Source organism: Pseudorasbora parva, chromosome 2 (genome assembly GCF_024679245.1).
Source record: "Pseudorasbora parva isolate DD20220531a chromosome 2, ASM2467924v1, whole genome shotgun sequence".
Classification (NCBI taxonomy): domain Eukaryota; kingdom Metazoa; phylum Chordata; class Actinopteri; order Cypriniformes; family Gobionidae; genus Pseudorasbora; species Pseudorasbora parva.
The window spans coordinates 39,345,073-39,361,186 of NC_090173.1; the positions used below are offsets into that span (position 1 = coordinate 39,345,073).

General features: G+C 42.7%; 1 protein-coding gene across 4 annotated transcripts in view; it reads left to right on the plus strand.

Annotated features, from left to right (window-relative positions):
* The window catches only part of mmd2a (monocyte to macrophage differentiation-associated 2a), a 26,119-nt gene continuing 10,005 nt past the window's right edge, over positions 1 to 16,114 (plus strand). Inside the window, exons 1-3 of one of the 4 annotated variants that reach the window (XM_067419974.1) lie at positions 1 to 332; positions 4,774 to 4,855; positions 8,498 to 8,658. In XM_067419974.1, the coding sequence (XP_067276075.1) occupies positions 16 to 332; positions 4,774 to 4,855; positions 8,498 to 8,658 (560 nt within the window). In that variant the 5' untranslated portion in view covers positions 1 to 15. Of the gene's footprint in view, positions 399 to 4,773; positions 4,856 to 4,889; positions 5,663 to 8,497; positions 8,659 to 16,114 lie in introns of those variants that run through there. The other 3 variants (XM_067419981.1, XM_067419989.1, XM_067419998.1) reach the window with 3 other exon arrangements.

The following is a 16,114-nucleotide window of genomic DNA, read 5'->3' on the forward strand; positions in this document are numbered from 1 at the left end:
GGGAAAGCATGAAAGATGCCGTTCGTTTGCCTCGAAGCCTTTTTGAAGTTTACTTGGAAGGAAGCAAAGGGGCGGGGAGGGGATTCTGCGCGCAAAGCGGCATTCCTGGCCGCGAGAGGGGTCGCGAGACGCTGTTTACGATTATTCCAAAAATCCACTGTCACCGTTTCGCTGCCGCTTCTCGCAGTTCTGCTCACGTGCGCGTTCTGCTCAAAGCAAGTCTTCACGTGCCTTCTAGAGGCAGTAGGTACTGCTTCTTTCCAAGTTTCGGACACAGAAACATCCGGAGTTTGGTCGTCAGTACTGGAAGTAGTCACTCTGTCTACCCAGGAGTAAGTTACGCAGCGAACATGTACAAATATGCACAGTATGGATTTTAGGAGGACGAAGTTCGGCAGGTAAATTACATCTAACCGTAACGTTTATAACATTGTTTTCTTAATATTGCTGAGAATTTTTTCTTTTCTTTTTTGAAATAAATAAACTTTAAGACTATTTATGTTTTCTCCTAATACCATTGAAATCGTGATGAAAGCTGATAATAAGAATATAGGCCTATCAATATATATATAAAAAGATGAAACAGAGCTTAAGATGGAGGTAGGCTACAGCACGCATGACAAGTTGAAGAAGCCATTGTGTTTATTCATGGCAAAAATCTTGAGGTTCTGTCAACTTCTACTTTCATTTTATTTCTGCACTTACTCAACTTTTGTTGCGGCTTTAGTGAGGATTTCCTGCAGACTACCACAATGATAGCAGCAATAAACATTGTTTGTTCTTTTATTCATGTTTGTGTTGTGCTAAAAATGATTTCTTTAATAAGGATATATATAGGCCTACATGTAATGTCTATGCATATGCCTACAATATAGGATAGGCTAGAATGATTGTATGGATGCATAATTAATTTCATGTGGCAAAAAATGTGTTTTCTTGTAGGCTGAGCATAAACTGATAAACTGATTCATAAACTGAGCATACATTCGATCCCATGAGCTGAAAATAACTATTCACTTTCCTCATATATCAGTACGTTTGTGAAATAACTAATCTTCTTAACAGTAAACCCTGTTATGTATGGCATTTAATCATTCTTTTTAACCATAATTTGTCATGTCACATGGTTTTCTCAGAATAGTGTTTTAGAACATGATCATTATTATTATGAAATTTTGTCACATGCTTTTTTTGATAGTGTTTATAGTTTTGAGTCATGAAAATATTTGTCAATGTCAGGTCGCATACCTGGCAAAAGAAACGGGATTTGTGTTTGCCTATCGAGATCTTTGCCCCCAGAGCATGTTGGCTAGTTAGGATTATGTGCAAAAGTCTTTAATTTTTAATCTTTTAAATTGAATTTATTTTATTTCTTTATTCATTGGATAAATATATAGAGTACAGATAAACTAAACATAACTGACCCTTTAATTTCTGGTAAGAATTTTATTTGAGCATCTCAATGAATGCTCACTATAAAAACATAAAATAACTACTTTATTTTATTTATGCTCCCTCACATACTTTATTGCTCAGTTAAACATACAGAAATTAAATTGAATAAAATACAAATTAAACTGATGAATTTAGTTAAACATTGTTACCATACCTAGATGCAGTGTTTCCTCTTAATTGATACAACTGTCAGGTGAGTCACAAACCTAAACTGTCACTACTTGATCATTTTAATTTAATCTCCAGTCTTCTCAGAAAGTTCAGACTTAGTTAGTGCCCTTCAGTCTCCTTTCATAAGTACAGTACTATGAATCGTTCACTGTTATTTTTACCCCTTGTGACTGTTTGGTTTGGATCCTCCCTGTTTCAGAGACAAGAGACTTGTATTGTGGCCATCTGAGTGCATATTAGGTTTTTGGAAGGGATATTTTGGCCTCTGTCATAGGCAATTAGCACACAGTCACTCAGTTAATTGTCTGTGCTCATAGAAGAACTGGCCTTCATGAAGCTGGAGAGTATGAAAGGATAATAGACGAGGTTTGACCAAAACCTCATATGCAGGACCATATCCAAATGACTAAATTATTTGATTACTTTCATGTAAATATTGCAAACAACTATTTGTAATTTGGTAAAATGGTTGATTTTACAATATGGCAGAGCATTATGCAACAAAATGCACTTGCCGTGTGGTTTGGAAAAAAAAGAACTTGAGGTCAGCCTTAAAATGTTGGAATGCAATGTTTGATGTCATAACTAGTATGTAGGGCCACATTATGCATGAGCAGACATCTTGGCTTAAACTCAAGATCAGCACTGTGGATCATGTTGCTATAAGAGGCTCTGTTAAATGTAAACATCCAAATCTCTGAATGTTTTCTGTTGACTGATGAGTCTCACAGTCCTTCATAATCCTCACGGTGTGGCATTATCATATTCCATAACATTAGCACTGATATATTCCATATGTGTTCTTGGATTGTTCTTAAATTCCAGCTGAGAGTGGATCACAAAAGAAGAATTTAAAATATTTGTTTGTAAAAAAATGTACACCCTGATATGACTTACTTCTTTTTATTTCCAACTTGAGTCTCAGATTTTCTAATCTTTTCTTCTAGATTGATTGGTGTGTATTAAGTATACTGAGCATGAAGTCTGAATTTTTTTGACATATGGAAGATAAAAAAAAATCCCTGTCAGAAAAAAATGGAAAGTGCTGCCACTGGGGCAGTACACTAAGGAACAAAAGCAAAAATGACTAATGCACCTTTTGAGATGTACTTTTAAAGTACTAATATGTACCTTTAAAGGGGTACTTCAACGCTGGGAAGATGAATCTGTATTTAAACTGGGTCATTAATGTAGTTGAAATGTAAACATATTTTTGAATTTGGTGCCTTCTAGACTGAGAAAAGACAGAACATGTATTTTTATCTCAAAGACAACAATTCCTAGAATGCTTCGTTGCCCTACGAGGCCACTCCCAAAGCCATCGCTACTGGATCACTTTCCCCCCGCGTTAATTTTCATAAAATCAGTTCAGTAAGAGAACAAACACTATAATTAAAAACTGAACGTGTGTGTTCAATATAATCTGATTTAGCCGCTGAGAGAGTGTCACTGGACAAAAGCAGCAGGCGTCAGATTACATTCAACGTGATGAATGAGCTGAATGAGCTCTCGTGATGAGAGCTGAGGTAAGCGTGACCGTGGCATACATTCACAGCGCGTGTTCAGTCCAGAGTAAACTCCAGTGTTTCTACTGATAAAAAGGCATGCTAATCACTGAAGTAACCTTTTAAGGTACTAATATGTAAGGTGCAAAGATACCTTTTCACTTTTGTACCTTATGGTACTGCCCCAGTGACTGTGCTGTACCTTTTTTTTTTTGAGAGTGTATTATTAAAAAAAGTAAATGTGTCTAATAGGGCCAAACTGACAATGAGGGGCTTCCCAGGTTAGCCCCAGATGCCATCATATAAAAGCAATTCCTTTTATAAAGGCCAAGCAGAGAAACACCGGGTGCTAAAACCTGGAGTGACGCCAAACATTCATTTAATGAGCTCGTCCATGATAATGAACTGGATGCCCTGTAGTACTCTGACATCTGAGTAAATATTCTGTCTGAATATAGGGAAAGAGCAGTGATATGAGAAGTGACACTAAATATATCCAATCACTATGGTGATTAAAGGCAAATTCTGCATGAACTAGCATCTCTGGTGCATTCAGGCATTATAATTGAATATACGACTCAATGTGATTCCTACATCACACCTGGATCACTCTTTTTTACATTAAATACACATGAAGAGAAAAAAACAATAAAAAAATGATGAAAAAAGAGATGGCAATCTTTTAAGTCAGTGTTTTAGTGGCAGAACTATGTATCTTTGAAAACACTGCAACTGAAGACAATAATCAAGATACATAATCAAGAAGCAAAGTAAGATTGTTTCCAGAGCTCGCTGAGCTCGGCTCATTTATTCTGGTTAGCATTCTAGCCCACTTCCCTGTGTCCTCATGCACATTAATTAAATCACACAGATAAAGAGTGTTTGGGGGGAAATAAAAAAGAAAATCCCAAGCCTCAGGTTGGCATGGAGACTATGACATCATCACCTAATACATCAGCGACTCAATGTAAGTGGCATAAAAGACCTCATTCTGAACAGGATTAGTTTCTTCGTTAGGTAGTTACAGATGCTAGGCAACCATGCAATAAAAGAAAATTCTAAAAATGTGATCTGAATGCATAATAAATCCTCGAGGTGCCACAAAGAGGGTTACCTAATGCTCTTAAACCTGAACCCTATGTACTCTTTATCATTAATTTGTTTCATACAGACCAAATTAACCTCTGAAAGGAAAATGAGTTTAACCTGTAACACTGCGCTGCTTTTTCTGTGCTACCAGTTCTGTTAGTTAAACAAGATGTGTCAAAAAATTGGGAGGGGTTCGAAAGAAAATTATAATTATTTTGAGTAAAAGGGACAATGTTACAAATATTTCTATAACAAACAAATGCTGTTCTTTTGAACTTCCTATGTATCAAATAAATTTCACAAAATATTAATCAGCATAAAGATAAGAATGTTCCCTGTTAACATTATTTGAGCAGCAAATTATCATATTAGCATGATTTCTGAAGGATCATGCGACACTAAAGATGTTGAAAATTCTTCTTTGCCTTTAGAAGAATGCATTTTAAAACATTAAGTGCTTCAAATCAATGCCTCCAAATAATTTTTTTAACTGAATCTTAACCTTCAGTATTAAAATGTAAGCACTTCAAATTCACTAAAATATCTTTTTTAGGTTTATGAACAACCGAGTCCCATCTAGCAAGAGATACCAGCCAACTGAGTATGAGCATGCAGCCAACTGTGCCACCCACGGAGTAAGTGGAAATCTACTTTTTATCTCACAGAGTAGGACAAAAGAAAATGTATACGAAACCTTGAATGAAAATAACGTAATTCATCACAGCGTACGATCACAAACTAAACGGGTTGGTCAACATTTTGAATAAAGACCTTTGGTTCTCTGTATTAAGTTGGCGGTGGGTGTTGTCAAGAGGGAAAGTTTTGATGCCATTGTCCTGTGACATATGACCTTCACCAAGGTCATAAAAAAACAGACTGCGTGATGTAATATTGTTCAACAAACGAAAATACTTTACGGATATTCTGGGCCAAAAAATTTAACAATATTATTAGATCATAGTCATCAGGTCATGCTTATTCATACTGTCATTTGTGTGTGTCAGTTCTCTGTTCAGCCTTGCTTCGTTTGTGCTCATGTGTTTTATAGGGGCATGTTGGGATAACATGTTGTTTGGATAACATCCTACTCTCTAATCCCTGTCTCTCAGAGCCGCACATCTGGCACGGCCAGTTCACGAGCTACAGCATGAGACATTGACCACACACCAAATCCTCTTTGCATCAGTACATTTCCTTTTTGAACATATGGCTGCAAAAGCCCAAAAATATCACACATTTCACCTATGTATACAAATTGAAGTCAAGCCATGACAATTTCCTGTGTGCTTGTTGACTTTGTATAATGTGTTTTTTTCAGAAATGTTGTAATATGATGTTTATTACCTTCTGTAAAAAAGATGGCTTCTTTAGAAAATCAGTAGAGCTTGGGGGACATGTAAAGAAGATCTGATCAGACATACACAGTGACAGATGGAAGGAAGGTTGGTCAGAGACCACAAATATTAGAATTTTCTGTAATCCAGTTAGCAAACCAGACATACATCAGTTGAGACCAGTTGACTGTTGAGTCCACCAATACAGCAAGAACATGAAAATATACTATTTGTCTTGGTAATCAAAAACTAAAACTAAGACTATATTTTAATAGTTTTGACCATGACAACACCAAGACTAAGTCTAAGATAAAAATTTCATGCTCTTAGCCCTCAAAGCAGAGTTTAAGATTATTTTTTCATGGTCTTGGTCCTCAAGTCTTGAGTCTAATTCCATATTTTCATGGTCTTGGTCTTAATCTTAGTCATCAAGTCGAGTTTAAAATATTTTTTGTCTTGGTCTTGGTCCTCAAGTCCAAGTCTAATACCACATTTTAATGTCTCTGGGGCTAGTTGCATAAACCTAGCCAGTATGTTAAGACTGTGTCTTAACATCTTACACTAAGGGCCATTTTTTGGGATTTCCGCCTGGATTTGGCCTACCCAAATTGAAAAGCTTCCGATACACACATACAGTGGACCACTGTCATATGTAACTGTCAGACATAACCATTTATTATGTCTGTCAAATGTAGTGTGTGGAGCTACTGTGTTGTGGGATGGGGTGGGAATGCAGGGGTTACTGAGAAGGATAGGATTGATAAACTGAACAAAAAGGCAGGAAAAATGGCTGGGCTGACACATAGTAGCGTATACTATGAACGCCTAGATAAAATGGCAACTAAGATTATGGAGGACTCTAGTTATCCTCTATGCTTGTTTTGACACTATGGTTATGAAGCGCAGTGGGCGGCTAAGACCACCAGCAACACGCACTAAACGGTGTGCTCTCTCTTTCATACCACAAGCAGTTAGGCAGCACAATGAGCACTATAAACGTACATTTGTAGAACAATTTTAGCTGTATGTGTGTGTATTTAATGTTAACTCATTTTGTAGTGTGTATGTGAGTATGACGGTTGGCGTAAGCGCTGTAATTTCCATTTTTATGGATGAAATAAACTAGACTTGACTTGAATTTTGGTGTCATTTTACAGGAAACCCTTTTGAAGTTACATAAAACACTGCTAAAAGTCATAAACATGTAAGTATATGTTGTCTAAGCTGTAATAACCCCCCAAAAAAGTAGGCGCTTTTTGATTTTTTTCTCTTCAAAAAATCATTTTTGAAAGTGTGTAACTCAGGCCCTGTGTGCTCTAGGAACCTGCAGACAGTTTGGGCTGTTTCCACTAAATTACAGAAAATAGTGGAAAAAAGAAGTTTGTCTGTGTCTTGTTGTATGACAGATTTATTCAAATGGGTCTAAAGGGATGACAACCCCCTTTCCCCCTTTTCACCCCTCCCCCGACCCTGCTACCCCCCTCCACCACCCCCTCCCACCATTATATGCAGTGATATAAATGCAATATCCCAGTGTCATTAAATTAATTATACATGCTGGAAGCAGCCCAAACTGTCTGCAGGGTCCTAGATCACACAGGGTTACACACTTATTACACAGAATTTATATTAAAAAAATAAAAAAGCGCCTAATTTTTTGGGGGGTTATAAACGCTTACACAACATATACTTACATGTTTATCACTTTTAGAAGTGTTTTATGTAACTTCAAAGGGTTTCCTGTAAAATTACACCAAAATGTTGAACTTAGACCACTAAGTATGTGTGTATGGGAGGCTTTTCAATTTGGGTTGGCCAAATCCAGGTGGAAATGGCACCAGAGTAATTTAGTGTAAATACATTAGACATTTAAAATGGAAAGTATATACATAAAAATGTCATTCCCTTGCCTGTACAGGGTCCACAGAGTTTTAAGCACTAATTTGTCCAACTAGTAATTAGTCAAAATGTAATCAGTCTTACTTTTCTAATTTAAATTGAACCAATCTACCATTTTATGTAACTGATTTCAAAAAGTTACGACCAGTCTTAAAGAAAAAAATGAGATGACTTACTTTTAAGACTAGTCTAGGTGGTTTATGCAACTGGCAACTGTGCTGGTCTTGGTCCTAATCTAATACCTCTAGTCTAATACCATATTTTCATGGTCTTGGTCTTGGTCCTCAAGTCTGAGACTAATACCATATTTTCATGGTCTTGGTCTTGGTCCTCAAATCTGAGACTAATACCATATTTTTATGGTCTTGGTCTTGGTCCCTAAGTCTGAGTCTAAAACCATATTTTTATGGTCTTGGTCTTGATCCCTAAGTCTGAGTCTAAAACCATATTTTTATGGTCTTGGTCTTGATCCCTAAGTCTGAGTCTAAAACCATATTTTCATGGTCTTGGTCTTGGTCCCTAAGTCTGAGTCTAAAACCATATTTTCATGGTCTTGGTCTTGGTCCCTAAGTCTGAGTCTAAAACCATATTTTTATGGTCTTGGTCTTGATCCCTAAGTCTGAGTCTAAAACCATATTTTCATGGTCTTGGTCCTTAAGTCTGATTCTAAGACCATTTTTTCATGGTCCTGGTCCTCAAGTTTTAGTCTAAGACCATCTTTTCATGGTCTTGGTCCTTAAGTCTGCTTCTAAGACCATTTTTTCATGCTCTTGGTCCTCAAGTTTAAATCTAAGACCATTTTTTCATGGTCCTGGTATTAGTTAATTTGCTCCAGAGTCCACAACAAGACAGTGACGATAAAAATATAATCCTTCTCTTGAGTCCAAGTCCATATTTTCATGGTCTTTGGTAGCATGGATGGTTCTTGACTCAAATTCAAATGAGCTGGTCTTGACTCCAACAATGCTATAACACAAAACTATTAATTAATAATTCAAGAAAATACAAAAAAGATACATAATGGTTTTGTCTTCTGTTCTTCAGTTCTGGATCATTCCCAGTATCATGGGCAGCTCAGTGTTGTACTTCCTCTCTGATGACCAGTGGGAGACCATCTCTGCATGGATGTATGGTACAGGTCTGTCTGGGCTGTTCATCATGTCCACCATGTTCCATACAGTGTCCTGGAAGAAAAGTCATCTCAGGTGAGTCTTAACGGCACAGTGATGCTAGTTGTCAAAAAATAAATAAAATAAAAAATGGCTGCCGATACATTGTTTTAAATGTTTTCCACAAATAAAGTTCTATTATATTTTAGAACAAAAAGGAAATAACCTCTGCAGCACCTAAAATTCCAATATACATTCACATCCCATAATACATTCCCATATACATTCCCATTCATTTTAACCTAAGATCTTGAATAAAAAAGCTCAGAGTGCTTTTGAAGCATATGCAGTTTGTTTACATGTTTCTGCCTTTGGGGATTCAATAATCACTAAACAGACACTCATTAAAGTGCCTTTAGATGTGAAACAGATTTCCTCAATTAATTAGGCAAGTTCCCTGCATGGCTTCTGTAATTAAAAAGTAATAATAATTCAACTGCAAAAAGAAAAATATTTGATGTATGCATATATATATCTTCAAACCAATGCATTCCAAAAGTTAACCTATTATGCAAATTGTTGTTTTAGGCTTTAGTATATTTGCATATTCTGTGCCAGAAGGAAGTTTCAGCTGCAAATGCAGATTTAGTGGAAACATTATGAATGAACTTTGGATCTTTATCAGAACAGGACACCTACGCAGTTACACATGAATCCACATTGACACAGCAGATGTATTCACATGGGCCTGTCAGTTCATGTCCACCACTGTCAGTTTCATCAGTCTGTGATTCACAGGACTCTGCCCAAATTTAAATTACACATATGGAAAATAACAACAAGAGTCTCATTAAGCATGAACAGGACTCCAGTCTGTATAAATGGATCGCAAAATGCTTCACTACAGACACCTGCATTTATTTTACATGCATTGATTTGGAAGACTTGATTATAGAAAGCAGTACAAATGTTTTTGTTGTATTTTCTTTTTTGTTAAAGGGGTCATATAATGCTATTTTTGTACAAGTTAATATGATTCTTTAGTGTCTAAATGAAAACTTTGTAATATACTTTATTTCAAAATTCTCATTAGTATTGTAAGAAAACACTAGTTTTACCTGGTCAAAAACAGCTCTGTTTTCACCAAGCCATTTCAGTGCATACATGACCCCGCCCCTCTGTTCTGTGGGTCAGCACATGGAGCTGTTGCCCTTGACAACAGTAGAGGTGAAAGAATGGCGAAGTGAGTCTCTGAGGACACATCTGTGCAACTTAATATGACAATTCACCCTTAGCAAAGACCCGCCCCCTTAGTTACTGTTGCTGTATGTCCGACAATTAAGGCTAAACAGGACGTTTCTGAATGGTTGGTTAATGTAATGTCACTTTGATCAATCTTTATGAACTGACAGGTGACCGTTAGCTTAGTGAGATACCAATGCTATGTGTTTTCTTGATGTATATGTTAGTTCATTATCCGATTGTTATTAGACCTAATGCCAATAAAAACTATTTTTTTCTGTCAATGTCGGTTAGTCAGTGATGGGTAACGTTATCTATGCATTGTAAGAACTGTTACAACACGATTTTGTTTTGACAGTAACAGACACCGTTACAAACCATCAACATAATCAAGCTGTGTTACCACGTCCACGTTAACTTTAAAACCAGCGTACACAGTTTGTAAAAACACAATAACCATACTGCATTGTTCATTATAAACGTGGAATTATGAATTATATTCAGAACGTCATACATAGAAAGCATGCTGTAATTTAACTTACCCAGTTTAGCCGATATGATAGAGCTCGCTCAGGGCGGGTCTGAGGTGAAACTGCTGTCAATCAACAACCGTGAGAAGGGCGGAATGGCATGAATTGAGACAGGAGAAAACATATAAGGAGATTAAAAAAAAAAAAACACTTGATGGATTTTTATTATTATTATAGGATGGTTGTGTACAGGCACTGCCAACACACATTTCCATACAATCAGCATGTAAAAGTGCATGTACCATTATATGACCCCTTTAAAGAAAATGTAATTAAGCTATATGTTGCTAGTATGTTGTGGGTGGTTGTTAGGGTTGCTAAGAAATTAATACTTTTATTCAGCAAGGATGCGTTATAGTTTTTTTTTTTTCAATTGCTAATAAGCATCGGTCAATACTGAAGCCACACGTTCAAAACTCTTCACACATTTAGTGAAACAGAAGTCCATACAGACCTAACTGTGAATCATTTTTGTCATTCCCATCACTATATATTTGCAGCACATTTTTGAATGCTAATACACTGCTTTCAAAACTAATAAAAGCACATTCAAATCAGAATAATCAGCTAATTCTGTACATTTCTGTAGTAACTATATTGAAATATAAAATTGTAGCAGAATATTTACAATGAAAATAAATAATTACTACAAACAAAACGTCTCAGGTTACGTATGTAACCCTAGTTCCCTGAGGGAACGAGACGCTGCGTCGAAACGCTGTGAGAACGCCTCTGCGTTAATGCGTCGTGAAGCGCCTGTAGAACCATTCCATCGGAAAAAAGATCGATCGTCGGCGTGATGACGTCATCGACCGGAAGCTATAAAACGTCCGTGAAAACAAACAGGAACTAACTTCTGATAAAGCCTGAAGTAAGTGATCACGGACACGCCGGGAGTATGGCAGAGCGACGCAGCGTCTCGTTCCCTCAGGGAACTAGGGTTACATACGTAACCTGAGACGTTCCCTTTCGGGGAACTCGAGCTGCGTCGAAACGCTGTGAGAACGCTTATACCCACATCGCCATAGGACCAAGTGTCTCGTATGTGTGAAACCGAAGCGCACACGGTTACGAGAGAACCTGTGCCCCTACTGTAGATGCCAGGTCTAGCTCGTAGAACCTGACGAAGGTAGAAGGAGACGACCATCCGGCCGCGTTACATATATCGTGGAGGGAAGCCCCCGACAAAAGTGCTTTAGAAGCAGCCATACCCCTGGTAGAATGTGCCCGGACAGCCAAAGGAGATGGCTGCCCGGCAGCTTCATAAGCAAGTGAAATGGCCTCGGCCACCCACTTGCTCATCCTCTGCTTGGATACAGGAGCCCCCTTCTTAGGGGGTCCGAAGCAAACAAACAATTGTTCAGTTTTTCTCCACAGGGCAGCTCTGTGGACATAAGTATCCAGTGCCCTCACCGGACACAGCAGATTTAATCTTTCCTGGTCTGACGTCAAGAATGGAGGAGGACAGAAGGCTTGTAGAGTGATGGGACCCCGTGGGCTCGTAGGAACCTTGGGGACATAACCCGGCCTGGGATGCAGAAATGCTTTCACCATCCCAGGCGCGAACTCTAGACATGAGGGCCCTACTGACAGGGACTGAATATCTCCTATCCTTTTAAGAGATGAAATGGCCAAAAGGAAGATAGTTTTCAGGGTGAGGAACTTATCCGAAACCTCCTCCAAAGGTTCGAACGGAGGTCCGGACAAGCCCCTCAAAACAATGGCCAAGTCCCATGCCGGGACCCTCGAGTGCATAACTGGCCTCAACCTTAATGTGCCACGAAGGAAGCGTGTAATTAGAGGGTGTCTTCCCAAAGACACTCCACTGCAAGGGACGTGGACAGCGCCCAAGGCCGCCACGTACACCTTAAGTGTGGAGGGGGTCAACCCTGCAGAGAACCTTTCCTGCAGGAACTCCAGCACTGTACCAACCGGGCAGTTAACTGGATCCCACTGGCGTTCTCTGCACCAAGCTGAGAAAAGTCTCCATTTCAAAGCGTACAGCTTCCTCGTGGACGGAGCTCTGGAGTGTAGGATGGTCTCTACGACCTCGGCCGAGAGACCCTCCTCTATGAGCCTAGCCCCCTCAGAGGCCAGGCCCACAGTTTCCACATCTCCGGGCGTGGGTGCAGGAATCTCCCGCCCGCCTGAGAGAGTAGATCCCTCCTGGTCGGAATCTCCATCGGAGAGCCTTCCAGGAGAGATATCAGGTCCGAAAACCATACTCGGGTCGGCCAGTTCGGGGCCACTAGGAGTACCTGGGCCCCGTCCCGGCGTACCCTCTCCAGAACTCCTGGAAGCAGAACAATCGGGGGGAAGGCGTACAGAGGCAGCCTCGGCCACTCCTGTACCATGGCATCCAGCCCCAGCGGAGCCGGATGGGTCAGAGAAAACCACCGCGGGCAGTGAGAGTTCTCCGCCGAAGCGAACAGGTCTATCTCTGCTTTCCCATAAACCTTCCATAGGAGCTCCACCACCTCTGGGTGGAGTCTCCATTCCCCGGGCCTCGGCCCCTGTCTCGACAGGTTGTCTGCTTCCTGGTTTAGGGCCCCCGGGATATATACTGCCTTGATTGACAGCAATTTCCCTTGGGCCCACAGGAGGATCCGATGTGCCAATTTGTCCAACGGACGAGACCTCAGACCCCCCTGGTGATTTATATAGGCCACCACGGACGTGTTGTCTGTTCTGACTAGTACGTGGTGGCCCCTGAGGTCGGGCAGGAACTGTTTCAATGCAAGAAACACTGCGAGCATCTCTAGCCGATTTATGTGCCAGTGCCGCTGATGTTCCTGCCATAGACCCTGGGATGAGCGACCACTCATGGTCGCCCCCCAGCCCGTGAGGGAGGCGTCTGTCGTTAGCGTTACGCGACGAACATGAGCCCCCAACACGGGACCCTGAGATAAAAACCCCGGGTTTTTCCACATGACCAGAGCACGTAGGCATCGCCGCGTGACATTGATCGTGCGGAGCGGATTTCCCCTCGGGGAGAACCCTTGTGTTTTGAGCCACCACTGCAGTGGCCTCATGTACAGTAGGCCAAGAGGTATTACGTTGGACGCTGCTGCCATGAGACCTAACAGTTTCTGGAACTGTTTCACAGTGACGGCTCGGCCTAGCTTCTGTTCTTTGGCGGCTGCCAGGATCGACGCTATGCGTGTTGGCGATAATTGCGCCCGCATAATTATTGAGTCCCAGTTCACACCTAGAAAAGTGGTTCTCTGAGCCGGAGAAAGCACACTCTTCTTGGCGTTCAGCCTCAACCCCAGCTTCGACATATGGGCGAGAACAGCATCTCGATGCTGAACCGCCATCTGCTCTGTATTCGCTAGAATCAGCCAGTCGTCGATGTAGTTCAGTATGCGGATGCCCTGAAGACGCAGCGGCGCCAGAGCTGCATCCACACACTTGGTGAACGTGCGGGGTGACAGTGCTAGACCGAAGGGAAGTACACGATATTGGTATGCCTCTCCCCCGAAGGCAAACCTCAGGAACTTCCTGTGATGTGGAAGGATGGAAACATGAAAATACGCATCTTTGAGGTCTATGGTGACAAACCAATCCTCTGATCTGACCTGCGCTACAATCTGTCTGAGTGTAAGCATCTTGAATTTGAGCTTGGCCACCGAGCGATTCAATAGCCGCAGATCTAATATCGGGCGTAAGCCCCCATCCTTCTTCGGCACGATGAAGTAACGGCTGTAAAAGCCAGACTCCCTGCTGGGAGGGGAAACCCTCTCTATAGCCCCTTTTTGCAGGAGTGTCTCTACTTCCTGTGCCATTACCAGAGCCTGCTCCGGGCCCACCACTGTAGGTAGGACACCGCAGAAAGGAGGTGGCCGACTTCTGAATTGAATGGCATACCCCTTTTCTACTATCTGCAGGACCCAATGAGATATATTTGATAGACGTTTCCATTCGTCTAGAAAATCTACTAAGGGAACCAGCCTCTCGAGGCTGGCCTCTGGTGTTCTTCGAGCAACAAATGCAGTGCCCTGAAGCGGCGGACCGGCAGGGAACGACTGACTTGACTGCTCGGGGACCCCCCGAAGGGGGTGCGGACCACCCTCGGGTGGCCCGCGGAGACCGACTGCGCCCCGGCATTGCGGCGGGGTTGGCAGCGCGGCCCCCCGAGGGTGCCGCAGGGAAACGGGTACCGTAGGCAGGGGTAGACACCGTTTCCCTACGGGGGGAACCACCCTCAGCGTCCTGACGCTTCTGGCGTCAGGAACGCTTCGACGAGGCCTTCTTGGCGATCAGGACTGTCCGCAGATCAGCCCTGCCCCTCGAAGACCTCGTCTGAGAGCGCCGCCCCTCGTCCCCGCGCTGAGGGGGAGCCCGAGCGGCGACGCTCTGCTTTTGTTGTGCCCTGTGAGCTGAGCTCGTACTCGGCTTGGGCTGCCTGATGTCAGCGGCAGCCCCAGGGACCTGGACTCGGAGAGGGAGAAACTGCTTCAGCGCCGCAGCTTGTTTCTTTGACTCCTGGAACCTCTCGGTGACAGTGTGTACTGCGTCACCGAAGAGGCCACCAGGAGACAGCGGCGCGTCGAGCAGAAAGCTCTTCTCCCTCTCTTTGATTTCGGTGGGGTTGAGCCATAAATGTCTCTCCGTAGCCACCAATGCTGCCATCGAGCGGCCAACACATCTGGCCGTCTCTTTGGTGGCCCGGAGAGTTAGATCGGCTGCTGTTCTAAGCTCATTTATGACGTCACCCCCCACTTCATCGCGTCCATCTAGGTCCCTGAGCAGGTCAGCCTGATAAGCCTGCATAATTGCCATGGTGTGAAGGCATGCAGCAGCCTGACCTGCCGCCGAGTACGCTTTGCCCACCAGTGCCGACGTTGTTTTCAATGGTCTGGTGGGCAAAGTCGGGGCCTTTAGGGACGATGCCGAGGAAGGCGAGAGATGGCTCGCAAGCGTCTCTTCTACCTTTGGCATCGCCCCATAACCGTAGTGCTTCAGCCCCATGATGTTACTATAGACCGTAGTCTGAGGGCTGAACACACGGTATGATGCCGGTCTCCTCCATGATGTTGCCACCTCGGTGTGCAAATCATGGAAGAATGGCAGGCCCCGCCGCTGAGGTTCTGAAGCGCGAGCGGGCAGGAATCTTTCGTCTAATTTACTAGAACGTCTCTTTCCTGCCTCAGATCTTTCTACGGGCCAGTCAATATTTAACCTGGCCACGGCTCGCGTTAGAACCTCAACGAGCTCATCACTCGCAGGAGACTGAAGTGGCGAATCTTCAGTCGCGATGCTCTCAACGTCCACCTCCTCGGAGCTGGATAGTTGGAGCACCGGCGGCTCTCTCGGGGGGGAAGAAACCGCAATGCGTGCTTCCAAGCCCCGAGAAGAACCGCTGGATGGAGCGGGTGAGGGCAGAGATAAGGCAGCGCCCGTCTCAAACCCCTCCGCAACATCCAATTGTGAACCCCACGACTGCAGCCTCCGCTCTGCCTCGGCAGCAGCGGGACCAGAGCCGCGGGGAACACGAGCCGAGGCACCCTCCTCGAAGAGTGCCCGGCGGGAGCGCAGCGTTCTCAGTGGCATACGCTCACAGTGCTCGCAAGCAGCCCCCTCGAGGGCTGCCTGGGCATGCTGCGCTCCCAAGCAGGCAACACAAAGAGAGTGTGTATCCCCACTCGTGATGTAGCGTGGGCAGGGATGAACACACCTCTTAAAGTTACTGCTTTCGCTCGCCATTTCTCTATCTATTTTATTTTCTCTTTTTTGTAAAATATGTGGAATATTTAACAAAGGGTGGAAAAACTCTTTCA